Source organism: Hylaeus anthracinus, unplaced genomic scaffold (assembly GCF_026225885.1).
Source record: "Hylaeus anthracinus isolate JK02 unplaced genomic scaffold, UHH_iyHylAnth1.0_haploid 11994, whole genome shotgun sequence".
Lineage (NCBI taxonomy): Eukaryota > Metazoa > Arthropoda > Insecta > Hymenoptera > Colletidae > Hylaeus > Hylaeus anthracinus.
This window is the reverse complement of record NW_026534341.1, coordinates 5,805,984-5,823,550: the sequence shown is the minus strand read 5'-3', so window position 1 is coordinate 5,823,550 and position 17,567 is coordinate 5,805,984. Positions and strand designations below refer to the sequence as shown.

The 17,567-nt window shown below is 36.5% G+C and overlaps 4 protein-coding genes across 5 annotated transcripts in view; 3 read left to right on the top strand and 1 right to left on the bottom strand.

Moving 5' to 3' along the window:
- LOC128888443 (aldehyde dehydrogenase 1A1) overlaps nucleotides 1–17,567 on the top strand; it is a 127,982-nt gene that overhangs the window by 7,937 nt on the left and 102,478 nt on the right. The window lies entirely within an intron of this gene.
- On the top strand, nucleotides 330–3,097 carry LOC128888442 (nuclear RNA export factor 2-like). The gene has a single exon (XM_054145304.1). The coding sequence runs from the start codon at nucleotides 1,337–1,339 to the stop codon at nucleotides 2,939–2,941; it is 1,605 nt and encodes a 534-aa protein (XP_054001279.1). The 5' UTR covers nucleotides 330–1,336; the 3' UTR covers nucleotides 2,942–3,097.
- Nucleotides 3,059–10,223, bottom strand: LOC128888439 (integrator complex subunit 1). 2 transcript variants are annotated; one of them, XM_054145294.1, is made up of 8 exons: nucleotides 9,998–10,223; nucleotides 9,639–9,821; nucleotides 9,085–9,566; nucleotides 4,146–9,011; nucleotides 3,956–4,080; nucleotides 3,704–3,894; nucleotides 3,342–3,614; nucleotides 3,059–3,273 (listed from the first exon to the last, which is right to left on the bottom strand). In XM_054145294.1, the coding sequence occupies exons 2-8, from the start codon at nucleotides 9,802–9,804 to the stop codon at nucleotides 3,158–3,160; spliced, it is 6,219 nt and encodes a 2,072-aa protein (XP_054001269.1). In that variant the 5' UTR covers nucleotides 9,805–9,821; nucleotides 9,998–10,223; the 3' UTR covers nucleotides 3,059–3,157. The 2 variants fall into 2 exon arrangements, with proteins under 2 accessions (XP_054001269.1, XP_054001270.1); XM_054145295.1 differs by lacking the exons at nucleotides 3,059–3,273; nucleotides 3,342–3,614 and having other exon boundaries at nucleotides 3,729–3,884.
- The window catches only part of LOC128888847 (centromere-associated protein E), a 46,496-nt gene continuing 39,624 nt past the window's right edge, over nucleotides 10,696–17,567 (top strand). Inside the window, exons 1-3 of the mRNA XM_054146011.1 lie at nucleotides 10,696–10,972; nucleotides 11,255–11,489; nucleotides 11,566–17,497. Of these exons, the coding sequence (XP_054001986.1) occupies nucleotides 10,819–10,972; nucleotides 11,255–11,489; nucleotides 11,566–17,497 (6,321 nt within the window). The 5' untranslated portion in view covers nucleotides 10,696–10,818. The remainder of the gene's footprint in view (nucleotides 10,973–11,254; nucleotides 11,490–11,565; nucleotides 17,498–17,567) is intronic.

The following is a 17,567-nucleotide window of genomic DNA, read 5'->3' as shown; positions in this document are numbered from 1 at the left end:
AATTAAAATAGTACTTGCCTTCAGAAGGATCTCCCAACCATAATAAAGATGCCATAGAACCCACCACCATGCAATTCCACCTGATACTTCTGCTGCTATTACATCAAGTCTCCCTGGCGGGGGTGGAGAACGATAACACCAGCTAATAAAGTAAAACCATATCATAATGTCTATTAGAAAAATTATGTAACAAATGCATAAACTTACTTCCCATGCGAAAAGCGAACAAATTTCAAATTTGTCGCTACACTTTTGGCCTGTTTATAGTGATATCCATTTTTTAAAATCGCTGCACCTCGTGAAATTAACATTTTTTCATTAATAAATGATTTAAATGATCGAGTTATCACTGGTTATGACCAGGTTATGACCAAATGACAACCTGGACCAAACCTGACCTCTGGCAACTCTATGTAGAAACAAGTTGATAATTTTCGGCATTTCGATTGATCGAATGTATAATCAACATTATACTTCTAACTTCACTTTATACACGTAAAAACATAATTTTATTGGTCAACAATTATCGAATAACACAAATTCGGAGTATAGGTAAGCAAATATTCTCGACAAAATTAATATTCGATAGATATCAAATGAACGGTATTATTGTAAGTTTGCATTGATGTTGATGTTGATAATACTAAATGTTTGTGTCAATTTCAAATTTAAATTACTACAATAAGTCGTAACATACGAAAAGAATATGTAATTAAATGCCACTGTGTTTCAAGTAGATGACACCATTTGTTGAATAAATTAAAATTAAGGTTCAAGGTTATTTCTGTGATCATTGGAGGTCGTTTCTCCCTGGAATTGGGCTTCACTTTTATTCGTAAAAGTATAGAAATGTACTCTAACTCCGATATACATATTGTATACACGTCTATGCTTTTACTCCTCTAACCTATAATATTGATTTCCGTACCGTCTCTCAGGTTTGTGTGAAACATTGATAAATGCGGTTAAACCGAGCCAAACACCTATCTATTAATTTTATATCGAAGCAATGATGCTTTCTTTGAAAAACATTCATCTTGTTTGAAACTTGTCATTCGATCTGATCATGTGATGTTACTTAACCTATTAAGAAGATGCAATAATTAATTTAATTATTGTACGTATACATATTACTTATTGTACACATAATAATATTCACACGTATACAAAATTATTTTACTGCAAGCTCTGTGTATTTCTTCGATATTATTTTATTCTCGAATAAATTTCATAAATCAATGAATTGTATAAAGATTTAATTCTGAGTTTTTTTAAATATTGTAATGCAACTGTGAAAACGTACAGAAGATATTGTAATACACACTAATAAAAAATAATGGCAAGCACAGAAGATACTGAAAGTATTCCAGCTTGGGAACCATTGAGATTGACTTATATCAAACCATCTTTCAATAATCAAGAATCAATTTTAGCAGCACGTCAAGATTTATGGCACAAATTCATTGTTTACAATATAAGACAATGTCAATTAAAGGAAATAATGAATAGGATCATTCTTGCTTGTGACCCTGAAGTCCTATTGCCTGTTAAATGTAAAGAGGAATCCTCGAATAAAAGTACTTTCTTGGTGAAAAGTGCTTCTGCTGCTATTCAAAATCTTGTGAATCAAGGTTTATGTCTAACTATGCTGAATGGAAATGAGATACGTATAGATATTGTATTAGGATTTTTACCGGTCACACAGTTACCATTGAATCCAAATAAAATTGTAGCACAAGCATTGTATTATAGATATGAACGTACAAAAAAGGTCTTAAATCTTGATGATTTTGAAAATGAGAAGTCTTTGTGCTCCATATATTGTCCCATATCTGTGCCCAGAGTACTACAGTTCGTTTTGAGATGCACCAAAGTAGGAATCAATCATGATACAACACTACCTGTCCGTGAATTAAGTTTAAAATATAATAAAATCACAGCCATTCTACTGTTTGAGAAATTTTTTAATTATCATTTGACCAAGTTAGATTTAAGATATAATAATATTGGAGATGTGGATTATTTACGCTATTTTAGTGAATTTAAAATAAGTGAACTCTGGCTGGATGGAAATCCACTGTGTGCAAAATATAGCAAGTGTCGGGACTATGTGCAAGCAGTAAAAAATGTTTTTCCTCATCTGCAAAAATTGGATGGAATTATAATAGATACAGAGCAAAAATTTGTTCCTATTCTCCAAAGTAACTTTTTAAGAGATGGTACAAAAACTTGCCTTATCAAACAATTTGTGAAGCATTACTTCACATTATATGATCAAGATGATAGACAAGTGATGAATGGATTATATGACAGAGATGCACTTTACTCTATGACACTGGGGCCTATTGTAAATTATGTTCATAAACAAGTAACTAAAACATTTATTATAAATAGGAATTTACTTAAATTTGTTGATTATGCCAAGTGTCAAGAATTCTTATTAAGAGGCCCAGAAAAAATCATGACTGCATTAAGAAGTCAACCACCTACAATACACAATTTTAAATCATTTCACGTCGATTTTTTGTACGAAGGCAAAACTGATCTTGCAATTTCTGTACAAGGATTGTTTTCATTCCGAGATGTTGCTTGTCCGCCGATGTTTTTCAGCAAAACTTTCATCATTATGCAAAAAGAAGATAACGAATATTGCATTACCAATGATCAGTATTATATCGATGGAACACCCGCCAACAGTAATGTGTCGAGTAGCAGTGAATCAAAATTTGATACAAAGACTTCACCAAAATTTGTACCAACTGTGTTTAGTGTTTCGGAAAAGGAACAACTACTATCGTTTCTGCATGAATTGACTACAATGAACATGAAATTCTGCCACCAGTACCTTGAGGAGGCCAATTGGGATATAAGGACGGCAATTACAACATTTATGAACATGTACACAGTAAATAACGTACCGCCCGAAGCTTTTCTTCTGTAATGTACAAGAATTCTGTTAACCATATAAATCGAGGACTTACTGTATTTATAAAATTATTTACATTGTATTTACAAGAAAATAATCATGTAATTTTCAGTAAAAATTTTTATGTACATATACATATAACAGAAGGAAGTAAAATAAATCCAACAACTTTTCTATAAAAAATTTACAATTTTATTTTATACAAAATAAAAAATTACAGTTTTGATAATATTAACAACCTTGCTGCATATTTAACAAAGCGATGGTTCTATTTATATACGGTGTAGTATTCACATTAGAATTTACACCTAATTCAAACACCTTTTGCATTAATGGTAGAGCATGTTCTGTAACAAAATTCCAATTTTCGTAATATAGATTTATTAAATTAAACAAAACAAACTAAGTAGCTTACCTTGCATGCACAATACGATCTCTGGCAATTTTTCTAAAGCCGACATTAGAATGTCAGCTCTAGGACTATCCAGACATCTCTGAAACGCGGATAGTATATTTGCATTTGATGCAGGTCGATGCTTCAGTGCCCTCGCCAATAAAGTATGAGCAAGAGACCTTATATTACTCTGTGGAGACACAAGTAATTCCGCTATACTGTCTGTTACAGACTCCAAAACTGTAGGTTTTCGAGATGTTAAATGTTCGATTTCTTGAAGAGCGTTAAACACGTCTGTAAATAATATTGTAATATTAAAATTTATTTGTTATTGGCTCCACAAAAATTTTTAACCGAAATTTAGCTATGTCGCATCGTCATACCTTCACCTTGCATCTTGGATAAAGTAGTTAATAACGACGGCCAATGCTGCGGAATAATGGATTCCGAAGGAGGCGGGGCAGGAGGTACAGTGATTAAAATCTCTTCTACATCTTCGCCTTCTCTTGGCATTGGAATGCCTGCTACAAGTGTTCTCAGTGTAACTAGATTTGGATAGTGTACCTGCAATTCACTACATGTAAGTGTAAGCTAATGTTTGGATTTTGCTAGAACAAATCAAAGGTATCACTTACTGAAGAATCTGAGCATGCTTTTGCAAATATTTCAATGCCCTTTGCGGATCATAAGAAATGTACGCTTGCAGTAATGAGATGAATCTGTTTAAGATTGGTATCAGTTCTTTTATCGGCCCGTAATTCTATAAATAAAAAGATCCGTAAATCGATGAAACTTAATTATATATATCTACACTTCGTAACACACCTGAAAACATTGAAAGTAATTTTCTAACGTGTTCTCCAGAGCAGTTTGATGCTCTTCGCTAAACAAGTGTGGCTGCAATAATTCCAGGAGTCCCATTACTTGTACAAAAAGATTCAAGTGATGACCTGATCTAAATTGGCTGAAGTCCAAATAACATCTTCCCATTAATGACGACGCTAACATTGGAAGTTGTCGTAACACTAAGATCGGATGTACGGCAGCCATTTTTCTAGCACACAATTCGAAGTCCTGAGACTTGGAATTCCACGATTTTTGTCTCGGTGTTGCAGCTAAGGCCGTTAGCAAGGAGTGACTCATACAATCCAATACAGAACCCGTCCATTCTGTGATCTTTGCTTCTCCGACAAATTTTTTAGTTTGGAAAGTATCTAAGTAACAAATTACTTTCGGCATCTTCATGTACATGTGTAATAAAAATTGATGCACCATATCGGAATCCACGTCTGAATCGTTCATCATACGATCAGCTAAGTATCTTACAACGCTAGATACCAAATGATCATCCGTGGACACGCAATGTAATAATAAGTCAAGACGAGAATCCATACGAGCAAGCGCGGTATTTCTACTTTGGCAATTGCATATAATAACAGCCTCCGCAACTACATATGCTACAAGCGTCAACAATTGTTTTTCATACAAAAGTAAGATATTTTCTGGAACATAATGCTTCGGCGTAAATTTGTCTCTGCCTTGCCAAAGTTTTGGATTGCATGTTAATGCCCACAAAAAATCTATAACAGCCGTTGGATCGTACCCATCGTCGTATTTGTCTAATAAATGCCCAACGCATTTGTACAAGGTCGCCCAACTTGCCCTGTGCGTTAACAACGTCAACAAGTAAGGTCTGAACGAGTGTGAACTGACGATATTATTGTCGATTTTCATTTGTATCTTCGTTTTCCCGAAGAGAAGTTTCATTTGTAGATTAGGGCACGTGCCAATCAATTCTGGCTCTACGGAAGCTAGCCAATCTATCAGCAAGCCTGTTCGCGGCCTTCGAATGCCCTCGTTACTATCGTTTACTAACAACCGTGCCATGGCTTCGATAAGAACATCATTCTTTTGTTGCTTATGACAAATGTCTAACAACTTGCGTCCCACTGACTCTAGATTAACAGGGTCTGTGCCCTCCAAGATAGATCCAGGGTCTCGATTTTGCATTAACATCGTCAACTCCATGCTCTTTGGTGTTTTTGTCAATTGCACGTTCGCAAAGTCTCTCAAGATCGAAAGTATCGGTGCTTTCACATCACCAATCAATTGTATTAAGTTTAAACACATATTACGCGCTAATTCGACCACCTGTTTCGTCGTGGACGACTTCTTCAAAGGTAGCAATATTATCCGCATCAAGGTACACGAATATTGTGGCATGTGAACAAGCGAGGCCAAAAACTGTTTAACTTGCATCGAGCTTAGCACGCTGCATATGTGTTGTATAGCTAATACAACAGCCCCGCTTTCTTTGGCAGACTTCTGTAAGTCTTTCGCTAGAGTTTTGTGCAATCGACGATAGGCGTCTACCTTTTGGTTCATTGGTATATTTTCGATGAACAATCTATTGATTAAATGTGGGACATCCGTTTTAACAGAACACTGTATGACAGACTGTTTTTGAACCATAGCGCTAGGTGGCAACGGTTCCTGTAACTGTCCAATGGTCACAGGATTTTCATCGGGTAACTGTGGCTCCATCAATTCCAAAACTTGCACGAAAACTAACCCTCCAGTAGCCCCTCTTCTATGTTGAACTTCGACTAATTGTGCCATATACGTTTTATCGAGCACCGCTTCGCCAACCGAATCCGGATCAATTTGCACACCAGTGTCCAAAGTATGAAGTAACTTGCTCATTGAAGGTACAGGAATACCGAAGCTCTGTATAAAAAGAACCAATTGCTGTGGCTCCAAGTCTTTCAAGGCTGCATCCACTAGACGTGGAACATTGCTTCTTATCATTCTCAGCTTCAACCAATCCGGTATGAGCAAAGCTTCCTCGCTCGTGTCGACCAGAAAAGCTTTCGGTGGTTCTGCGTTCAACGGGAACCACGTTTCGAGCAGAACATTGAACAACACGTCATCGTCGGACGAATCGTATGTTAAGAGAATGATCATAGCGTGAACAACTAGAATGTGCATAGTGCATTCTTCGCCTGTACTCCATTGGACCAATATCTGATCCTGGCTCTCGGACCAAGTGTATTCCTCTCCTCTTGGGGATCGAGCTTTCTCCAAGTAATTGCAGAAAATTGCCATAAAGGCGTGCAATGTTTGCTTGGCCTGAGGATTGTCACAGTCCGATTGCGGCAAAATTGCTGCTATGATCGTGCTCCGCTCGACCACTAGCTGAGATATCTCATTGGCTAGATCAGTCAATTCGGGGAGCTCGTCGTCGGTGGTATGAACAGCGAGATACGATATGTAAGCATGTACAAGATCCGGATTGTTCTCGACCTGACAAGCTCCACGGAGAGCAGTAGATACCAGAGAACGTACCGATAGGAAGTGGGGTATAGTCGGTAATTTCCTAAGTAGCCATATTTCTCTGTCATTGTCTCCGTCTATGTCCATAGGTTCATCCTCGGTAGGTATCGATTCAAGGACCATTTTTAGGCCAGTAATCGCTTGAAGGCGACTGTTAGTTTGTTGACTGCTCAGTCTTCTTAAAAAGTATTCCAACACTTCGTAAGCGTGTTGTCGATCTTGTTCGGGATCGGTTAACAACATTTGCAAATGAGCTAACAATTGTTGCTGTCTTGGTTGTTTTTCCACCGCTTGAGCGGTGGTAGATAATAAAAATTCGCAAAGGCATTGTACGGGTAATTGACTAAGAGACCCTTCGCTATTTTGTACAAGATCCGCTAACCAAGGCATGCTCTGGGATGAACTTTGCTGTTGTCTTTGTATTATATCTAACAAGAAGTCTGGTTTCCGAGATCGGCACAGTAAATGCCCTAACCTATGGGATACGTTCAATGATTGAATTTGTTCTAATATTGCTGGAGGCGGTCTCCTAGCGATACCGGTTGGTTCCATAGTGATTAATTGCGACAATAGCAAACTATTTTGTTCAGATATTTGTATTCTCGTCGATGCAGCAGCTAAATGCGACTCATACTCGAGTATTTCTTGTTTTTCGATAGCCTCGACTTGCAATTCCTTCGAACGTTCTTGTTCTATAATTTCGGGTAACGCCATCGTCGGTGGGGGATATGAGAAATGGTTGGTGATGCACATTTCCATAAGAGTCCTCAAAATAGGATATCTCTTCCATGCGATGGCACCGATGGCAGACGGATTGTGGGCAGCTAGTATCAATAACATTATCCATCCTTTCCAATAAAGATTCGATATTGCCAATGTTGGCGGTACGTAATTCGATGGTATGTTTATAGTTCCCGGTGGTTGATAGATGCAAAGGTTGAAAATTAACTCGATTATATCTAATTTATCTGCTTGTAAGGTTGGAAAGCTTTCCGTCGAATTAGCCGCTGCTCGTCGTATTAATTGATCCACCAAATCTAACGTTTCCGAATGAGTAATACCATTATCTTTCGAGTAACCAATTACTAACAGCCTCAACAATGTGTTTTGCAATAGGGGAACATCGGAAACAAGGCGCAAATAAAATACTCTGTCGGACTCGGGAGGCCAATTGTCCAGTTTATAGTATTGCTCCGGGGATTCGAGGAACAAAATTTTATGCAAAGCATGAAGGAGTTCATTTTTGCCAATGCCATACATTTGCGGTGCTAAATTTTGCAACCATAATACAGTTTCGAATTGTATTGTTGCCACCATGTTCTGAAATTGATGCAGCAAGGTTATGTCTTTTTTATCGCCTCTTTGTGCTAGGGCAGCGGCTTCCTTGACTTGTGGGCTGATAGCTAACAACATACACAGACATAATAGATCCGCAATGGAAATGAAGACTCGTTCTTTGAATTCAAAGTTGAGCAATTGTTGCGCTATATCTTGTCTTTCGGCCATCATTGTGCGCGCAAAAGTAATCAAATTAATGTCGTGTCGACATACGCGTACTATTTCTCGAAGCAAGGCACGGAGAGGTCTGAGATAGTCTTCTCGGTTCATTAATAAATCCTGGAATATTTCTGCGAGTAATTTGGCAGATTGCTCGGGTAAAGTTTGAAACATTACACCCACCATGGGCATATTGTTAGGATTTCGTGCATTCGATAACTCGTTATAAATCGTATGTTTCAAAATGGTGGACAAGTTTTCAGGATGTAAGCCGATCAACTCTTTCACACCGTTCAGGTACAGATTGATCACGGCTTTCGTTTTCAATCTCATCTTAACTAATTGACTTATAACTTCGATGTCCCTTTGCGTGTGAGAAGTGCAATTATAGCAAATGTAGCTTAGCAATTCTTGAGCTGGTCTCATCAGTTTAGGATTGTGTAACCCCATTTCTAATCGTGGAACAGCGATATTTCTGATCTCCACGAAACCACAGGCTGAAGACAATAGCCTTAAAAAGTTCTTGGTAATTGACTCTGGTTGCCGCCTATTCAGTTGCTCTTTTACGGCTTCCAATACAATAAATTCTATATTCTCTATACAATGAGCATATCTAGGAGTCACAGGGAATTCTATTTTTTCTTTATCTCCCGGAAATTGCATAGACGAAGCTCCTGGATCTTCGTCGTCTATGGTAGACGGACTGTGACAATCGCGTGGTGTCAGAACAGACAGTTCTGGTTGTAAAACGCTTTTTGGAGGATGCCTCGTGTTAAATCCTGTTAAAATGTTATCAACAAAACCTTTGCATTCTTCGTGATCGATCCATACTCTTTCACCTAAAGCATCTTCAATGTATAACTGTCAAAACAAAGGTAGAGATTAACTCTAAATTAATAAAAATGAAATGTGTAAATATGTAAATGTAAATTACCTTTACAAAAATGTCTGGCCAATTTCTTTTATCGTGAAACCCTTTCATTAACAAATTAGCCGCGAGTACAGGGACCAATGGGTTTCCTTTAGCTTTATAATTGTGTGCTTGATCTCGTTTCAACAATGATGAGAGAGCATGTAATATACAATCATTTGAAAAAATAGATGGACGAATTTTCGCCAAGTACAATAGTCCCATATAAACCAATGCATCAGGCTTCCATTTTTGATTCTTAAGTGTCTTGATAGCACCACAAATAATGCCTATAACTTTATCACCCTCATCATTATCATTAGCTTCCAAAGTCATTGGTACAAAATCTGCCGGGTCACTATCTATGGCTACCAGTTCCCATGCTTCAGCACTCGAGAATGGTGGTCTTGGATGAGTTACATGAGTTGCAAGTTTAAGTTTCTTTTGTGGAATATATTGAAAAGGCTGAAGTGGTCCAGATGGTGATTCCTTTTTTCTGTCATTACCTACATAATTTCACAGAAATTAAACTTAGGTTTACAATTTTTGGAGGGAAATATTATCAGCATTCTGTTTACCAGAAGTTGAGGAGCTACTACTTGGTTTAGGATGAATAACACCTGGTCTCTTAACGTCAGAAGTTTCATTACGCGAACCTTTGGATCCAAGGGCAAATAGGTCAGCAGGATGTTGAGCAATCTTGCTTTTTGCTCCCCTACCAATTCCTGCCTTGCCACGATCCATTATAATACTTATATTTCCTAAATTCGAAAATACGTTATTAGTAATTATTTTAATCTTCAATACTTTACATAAAATATCGCACATAAATGTAACAATTTCAATCTTAAACGTATACTTTCTTTCCCAAAAATGTCCCAAAAGAGTAATTTATAAAATATAATAGTTCGAAAGAATGATTCTACAGTGCACTAACCTGTTCAACATTTATACAGTCGATTTCCAAAAAATGCTCTTCCAGAATGTGTTTGGAACATTGCACACTGATGATGACATAAGTTCTATAAATTAATCTACTGGGACCGAAAACCTATGTAGAACAATATTTCACTATGTCAACAAGTTAATGTTTTACAAACACAACGTTTCGCTCAACAGTAGCAGACATCACGATGATGTCTATCGATACCATCGATACTTCCTTGAAGAATCGATGAAGGAATGACGCCCAATGACGCCAACTGACGCAAACGATAGTCGATCATGTTAGTTCCTTTGTCATTTTGCTGTTCTCAGCTGTGATTGGCTCATTTTGTTACGCTGAAATTAATGAAACGTGAACTTATATTTTATTTAAAGTTATAAGTTACTTCCATTTGCTTCGATTTACTGTTATACATTTGCTATCATTTCAAACCGATTGTAAATTGTGTGTTAGGTTGAATTTTCAAATGTTACAGAAATTTAGTAATTTTTTAGATGCCTTGCGAGAATCTATTCCAATTCATAGCCCTCTATCGATGAAGTCGAAAAGTGTAGATCTTACATACATTAAATGCGATTATTTTCATTCTGATCACGTTCATGTTCGATTCAATGCATGCCTAAACGAGCCAATTGTGTCGCAGAAAATTTGAATTTAAATATTAGTCGAAGCAGTCGTCATTTTAAATGGCAGTTACGATATGTCCGACGGCATGTGACGAGGGTTTGAAGACGCAAAAACTAATTTAAGAACGAAGTGGATGATTGTTAAAAATTCCACCCTGCTTCGTTCAAAAAATCATCAGAGAAAAAATGTCGGACAGTGTTAAAGTGGGAATCAAATTAAAACCTCTGATCAAACGGGAGAACGATGAAAATTCGTCGATACGATGGATTGTACAAGGAAATTCCATTGTTTCTTTAGACCCGGTGACTAGAGAACCGGGAGATGTCGAATTTTCTTTTGGTACGTGTTAATAATCGTAATGCCACGTTGATTTTTGTTTTATCCTTCGTAAACATTTTATCGCGACAAAATCTAACCTACTTATCGGCTTTTATCATGTGACGTATCATCTACTAAACCGTAAATTAAAAGATTAAACATTCGGCATCCATTGCGGACAATCAATGTTTGATCAGAATGCAATTGTTTTCTGACGTATATGTCACGTTGAAAGTCGTTTACATATTAAACTGAATTATTGTGCAAACTATAATGCTGTCAATCTTTATATTTTGTTTACAGATCATATTTTTGATACAGATGCAACCAATTCTAATGTATTTAACAGTATTGTGAAACCTATCGTTGATGCTGCTGTAAAAGGCTTCAATGGGACAGTACTTTCATATGGTGAATCTAATTCTGGTAAAACTCATACAATGATAGGTACTTCAGAAGAACTAGGAATAATACCTCTTAGTATTCAATACATATTTAAGGCTATTTCTAACAGTATTGGACGTGAATTTCTGTTAAGGTTTGTACCTGTGAATGAATGCATTAGGAATTATTATACTTGGGACTACAAGTATAAAGGTATTTATGTTTTTCAGGGTGTCTTATTTAGAAATTCATAATGAGACAGTTAATGACCTTCTAAATAAAAGTGGACTTGACTTAACATTACATAAAGATGACGGCGATCAAATCATTGTTGACTCTAAAGAAGAAATTACAAACTCCTCAGATTACATGTTATCAATAATGAAAAAAGGGATTAAAAACCAGAAGATAAACAAGACTAATAAGAACGAATATATTAGTAATCACAGCATATTTCGAATTACAATTGAAAGTCAGGACAGTGGAGATTCTCAAAGCACTGTGCAAGTATCACAATTAAATTTGGTAGATCTAGGTGGTTTCAAAAAATCTTGTCAAATAAATGGCATTGAGGGACATCAAATGGACGTATCTCTTTCCACCTTTGAATCAGTAATTACGCAGCTAAGCGAATTGCAAAATGATCCAAAAGATATCAATTATCGTAACAGCAAATTAACAGAACTCTTGCAGTCGTCGTTGTGTGGTAACTCTTTGATAGCATTAGTGTGTAATGTGACTACTACTGCTTTAGAGGAAACATATTACACTCTATCGTTTGCAACTCGAGCCAAAAATGTGAATAGCCAACCGAAAAAGAATGAGGTGGTATCCGATGCGCCGCTCTTAACACGTTATGCAAAACAGTTGATAAAACTTCAAACGGAATTGCAGAGTATACGAAACGGAAGCGCATCTACAGAATGCGAAGATGAATCTAGATTGCAAGAGAAATTTCAAATTAATCGCGTGCTAGAAGAACGTATAAAGTTGCTAAAAACTCAAATTGTTTCTGGGTGTGCCGAAAATCACGTGGAATCATTTAAATGTAAATCTAGAAGAAGGCCGAATCGGTGTAATCCTGGAATCTTTAAACAATATCAGCCTCTTTGTCAAACGATAAATGGTTTACCAACAATAAAAGAAATGTCCCCTGAAAAACCATATAACAAAAGCAACGCGCAATTCAACATAAATAAGACGTGTCAGACACCTTTTACCGACTTCGAATTAAGCTTAATTGAATGCGAATCGTCTTGTGAAACCAAAGAAAATGGCATTAACTTCGAAGAGGAAGATATTAAATATCCACATAGTATATTAAGTATAAAATCGAAAAGCAATACTTCCTCTGTAACACCAGAAAAACAGGACTCGTTTGTACAAACTTCAAGCAATCAAGGTTCTCCTACGACGCCAAAGAATGTTTTACGCGGATATATTTCTTATTTAGCTAAAGATCTCATAGAACTTCGCGAATTTACAACCTTGGAAAAACAAGTAATGTGCGAGGAAAATCATTGTCGCGCAAAGCACCAACAAATAAAACAATCTGACTTGTTAAATTTCAAGGATAACGAAATCAACGAATATTCTTTAAATCCGATATTGCAGTTGGAGGAAGAAAAAGCTAAATTGGTGGAAGATCTTGAATTGAAAATTCAAGAATTGGACGAAATAAAAAATGACGTCCAAGGCCTTAAATCGGACGTGGAAAAGTTACAGAAAACTATTTATTTACTAACGCACGAAAATATGGAAATGTCGACTAAGTTATCCATTGAAAAGGAACGTTCAAAGCAAGCAGAGTTCAATCTTCAAAGAACAATCGATGAACTGTACGCGCATATTTCCAAAATTACGGACGAGAAAATTAGTTTAGAAAGTGATTGCATCCACTTAAACGACAAGTTACAGAATATCCGTTCGAAGACGCCGGAAAAACTCGGCGATGAAGAGTTGATAAATAAATATCAGAATAAAATTGACACGTTAAAGACGGAAAACATGAAATTAACAGCAGTGATAGCGGAACAAAATAAGGAGCTGGAAAATATTAAAGAAAGTAAGTCACTTCAGTACGACCACGAATGTATTTACAAGGAGAAAGTTCAAGTACTTACAGAAAGGAATGAATTCTTAGTAAGAGAAAACAATGAACTCTCTACCGATTTAATGGATAAGATCGAGGAAAATGACATGTTAAAAGAGCAATGCGATATTCTGAAAAACAAAATATCTCTAGCGAAAACCATAAGTTCCGATCAAAATGATGTGGAGCAACTAAGAACAGAGAACAGTCACTTGAAAGCCGAGATTATGGAATTGAAATTTAAGGTAACGATGTTAACGGACGAGAATGTTAAATTTTCAAACACTTTATTGGAAACTATGGATGACAATACGTCGCATTCGTTTAGCACACTCGACGATACAAGGAAAGACGAGATTGCGAAGGACACATTGCAAGAAGAAAACCGTGAAGTACTGGCAAATAAAGTTCTAACGTTACAAGATCAAGTAAATCATCTAACTCGTTTAAACACAAAATTGAGCGACTTGAAATTGTCACCCTGCAATCAGTGCGCGCGTTTGAAGAACGTAAATGAAAATCGTAGGGCTCTCAAGCTCGAGGCAAAGCTTTTAAATCATAAACTGGAAGACTTGCAGCGAAAGTTCGATCAGAAATGCGCAGACACCGAGACTCTGAAAATGAAAGTTAATCAAGAATTGAATTTAAGTTGCCTCGATGCATCTCTGAATGCCAGCTTCGTGGATGGAATGAACGTGAGTTTCATGGAGGAGAAGGTTCAACACTTGCACAACGAATTGGAGACATTGAGAGACGACCGCGATAAATTATCGTTTTTGTACAGAGAGAAGTGCGATGAATTTGAGAAACTCCATGACGAAGTGATCGATCAGAAAAATGTTGACTCTACATCGAAGAAGAATACGGACAAAAAGGAAACTAGGATTGAACGTATACAAAACAGTATCGACCAAGTCAGAGATGATATAGACGAGTTGAAGAAAAATAGTGCGAACTTCACTTCTATGCTTAATAAATTCAGAGCGGAGAAAGCCAGCTTACTAGACGAAATAAGCACATTGAAGAATATGAACGAAGAGCTACAACAAAAAGTGTCGGACACCGAGATGGCGGTAGCCACGGCTACGGAAAAAGCTCTTATACTTGAAAGTGAATTGTCAAATATGAGCAAGGAAATCGATCACTATTCTGAAAAGGAGAAAGTAATACAGAGCGAAAAATTAACGCTAGAAGTAGAAGTGGAAGACCTGAAGGCTGAAAAGAAAAATAAAGATATTCTCATTATCGAATTAAATCATACGATCGACGATTTAAACAAATGCATTTCATCGTTGAAGGACGAATTAGACTCGCTGACGAATCAGAAGGACGAGTTGGATGTTTGTGCAAAGGCGATCGAACGTAAACACAAAGACGATTTAGAATTATTGAAGAAACAATACGAGGAATTAGAAAATGAAAGGAAACAAAGTGTTGAAGCAGAACAACGTGCGACATCGTGGGCCAAGGAACTAGAATCAGATATAGAAAACCTTCAGGCAGATCTGAAGACGCAAGAAAATCTATATAAAGATCTTCAGGGAAAAGTTTCTCAGCTGGAAAATCTTTTACAAGAAAGCGAAAGTGAGAAGGAGCTGCTGAAACAAAAATTGCAAGAACTCGAAGTTCAATTAACTGATTCTAAAGATAATCTAGTAAATAAATATAAAAACGAATTAGAGTCTGTAACACAGAAATTTGAAGAGTACACCAAGGAGTCTGAGATTAAATTACAGAAAATGAAGGAAACGTTAAACAAACATGTTGAAGAGAATTATAATTTAAAGCAAGACCTTGAAAAACTTCGAGACATTGAATCTAACTTTGGCAGAATGAGAGACGAGAACAACAAGCATGCGTTTAACAAGGATAACACTTTAATGAATGATAATAAAATGTTAACCGAAGAATTAGAAACTGTTAAAAAATGTATGCTAAAAGAACTGAAATCGCTTAAGAATAAAATAAATTGCGCAGATTTCTTAAACAAGACTGCGAATGAAATTTTCGTAATTTTTCTACAGACCCTTATGTTGAAAGAAGAAGAAGTAATTAAAATTATGAGAGAATCGTTTGAGAAAGATAAGCACAAGCTCGAAGATGAAAAACGACAAAGTGCAGATGCAGAGATACGTGTAACGTTATGGGCCAACGAATTAGAAACGGAAATTGAAAAATTACAAACGGACTTAACAAATCGAGAGAGCGTCCATAATCAACTGCAAGACAAGATTCATCTGTTGGAGCATCGTTTAAAGGAAAGCGGCTGCGAGAAGGAAGCACTTAAAGAAAAAATGGAGACTCTTGAAATTGATTTCAACAATTTGCAAGCCGAATTCGATAAACATTGTAAGGCACGAGACGAAGAAGCGTTTATCGTAGCGCAAAAACGGGAAAAAAACGCAGAGGAAGCTTTTAAAAAGAAGGAAATCGAACTTCAGTCTAAAATGAAATCTGAGAAAGCGGTGTACGATAAAAAGATAGAAAATCTTGTTTGCAGTATAGAATCTTATAAGACGAAAAATATGGAATTGAAGAGCACCATCGAAGGTCTCGAAGCGAATCATAATCAGTTAAAGAACATCATAGAAGCAAACGCGTCCGAATTGAAAATGAATAATCAAACTATAAGTAAATTGACCGCCGAGCTCGAACAACTTACGCAAGCTTACAATGAGTTGAGCCACGATGCGGATAATAAATCGTCGCAAATCGAAAATATCACCGCACATCTAAAAACTAAGTGCGATATGCTGTCGGAATACAAAGCTAAATTTGATACAATCATGCCAGATTACGAAATGCTAAAGGAACAAAGTAAGGAGCGAAGAATAAGCATCGGTCGATACAAGGAAGAGATAGAAGAATTGAAAATGGAGAAAGAAAAACAGATAGAAATAATCAAGGATAAATTGAATTCTGAAGAAATAAAAAATGTTGGACTGAATAAGCAGTTGAATGAATTGAATAACAGAAACATTACTTTGGTAGAGGAGCTGGACTGTCTGAAAGAAAAATACGAAGACTTGCAATGCGCGAACGCGAAGTTGGATAGGAAGATTAGAAATAGCACGAGTAAGGTGAAAGCGGAGGAAGAGATGGATGACTTGAGAGATCTAAACAAACGATTGCAAAATAATTTAGAAGGTGCGAGTAATCGTATAACCGAACTTCAGGATAGTAAAACTAAAATTTTGAAGGAATTAGTTAATTTGAAGGGACAATACGAGTTGTTATCCCAAGAAAACGTTGAACTAACTAAAACATTATCGTCGTATAAATCCAGGCAAAGTATTCCATCGTTAGCTCAGGAAAATAGTAGATACGATGCTCTTCTCCAAGAGAAGAATAAACTTGCACTAGAATTAGAAAGTAACAAATTGTTATTAAACCAAAGAGACAAAGAGATTAAAGACTATGTAAATCGGGTGGAAGATTTAATTACTAAAAACAATGAACTCGACAAACAGCTGGAGGAACGCGCGGCAGTTATACGTGACCGCGATGCAGAAATCTCAAGTCTAAAGGACAAACTGTATGTTCATCAAATAGAAAACAAATTGGTCAACGAATTGGAGGAGAAACTAAAAGTACTCAAGGAGGAAAACAAAAAACTTCAGGACCAATTTGAAATGATAAAAACAGGATCACAGATCGATATAAAGCAATTGGGTGATCTGAAAATGCACAATGAACAAGTTTTCCTTGCATTGAAAAAAGAGAATACAGAATTGCAAACCAAACTAATCGAATACGAAAATAAATTAGAATCGAAAAGCGACAGTAGCGGTTCGAGATCTGTAAGCCCAGCGTTTGAAATGATGAGAAGACGACATAGCAGATCCGAGGTAGTTAACCAAAAAAGGCAAATTGAAAATTGGACGTCTGATACCTGTGAAAACGAAGAAATCTACCAAATGTTTAGGAAACAGATTGAAGAATTAGAATTGAAGTTGGTCGCGAAAAATGGACAGATCGCTGCGTTAGAGATTCAAATCCAAAGTGAAAACTTCCCTTACCAACAAAAATGCAAGGAATTAGAAGAGCATCTACTCTCGTTACGTGAAAAAGTACGTATAGTAAAAATATTTTTTACTCTTTATTAAATAAAACCAATCGGAAATGTACGTTTTTGTCTCC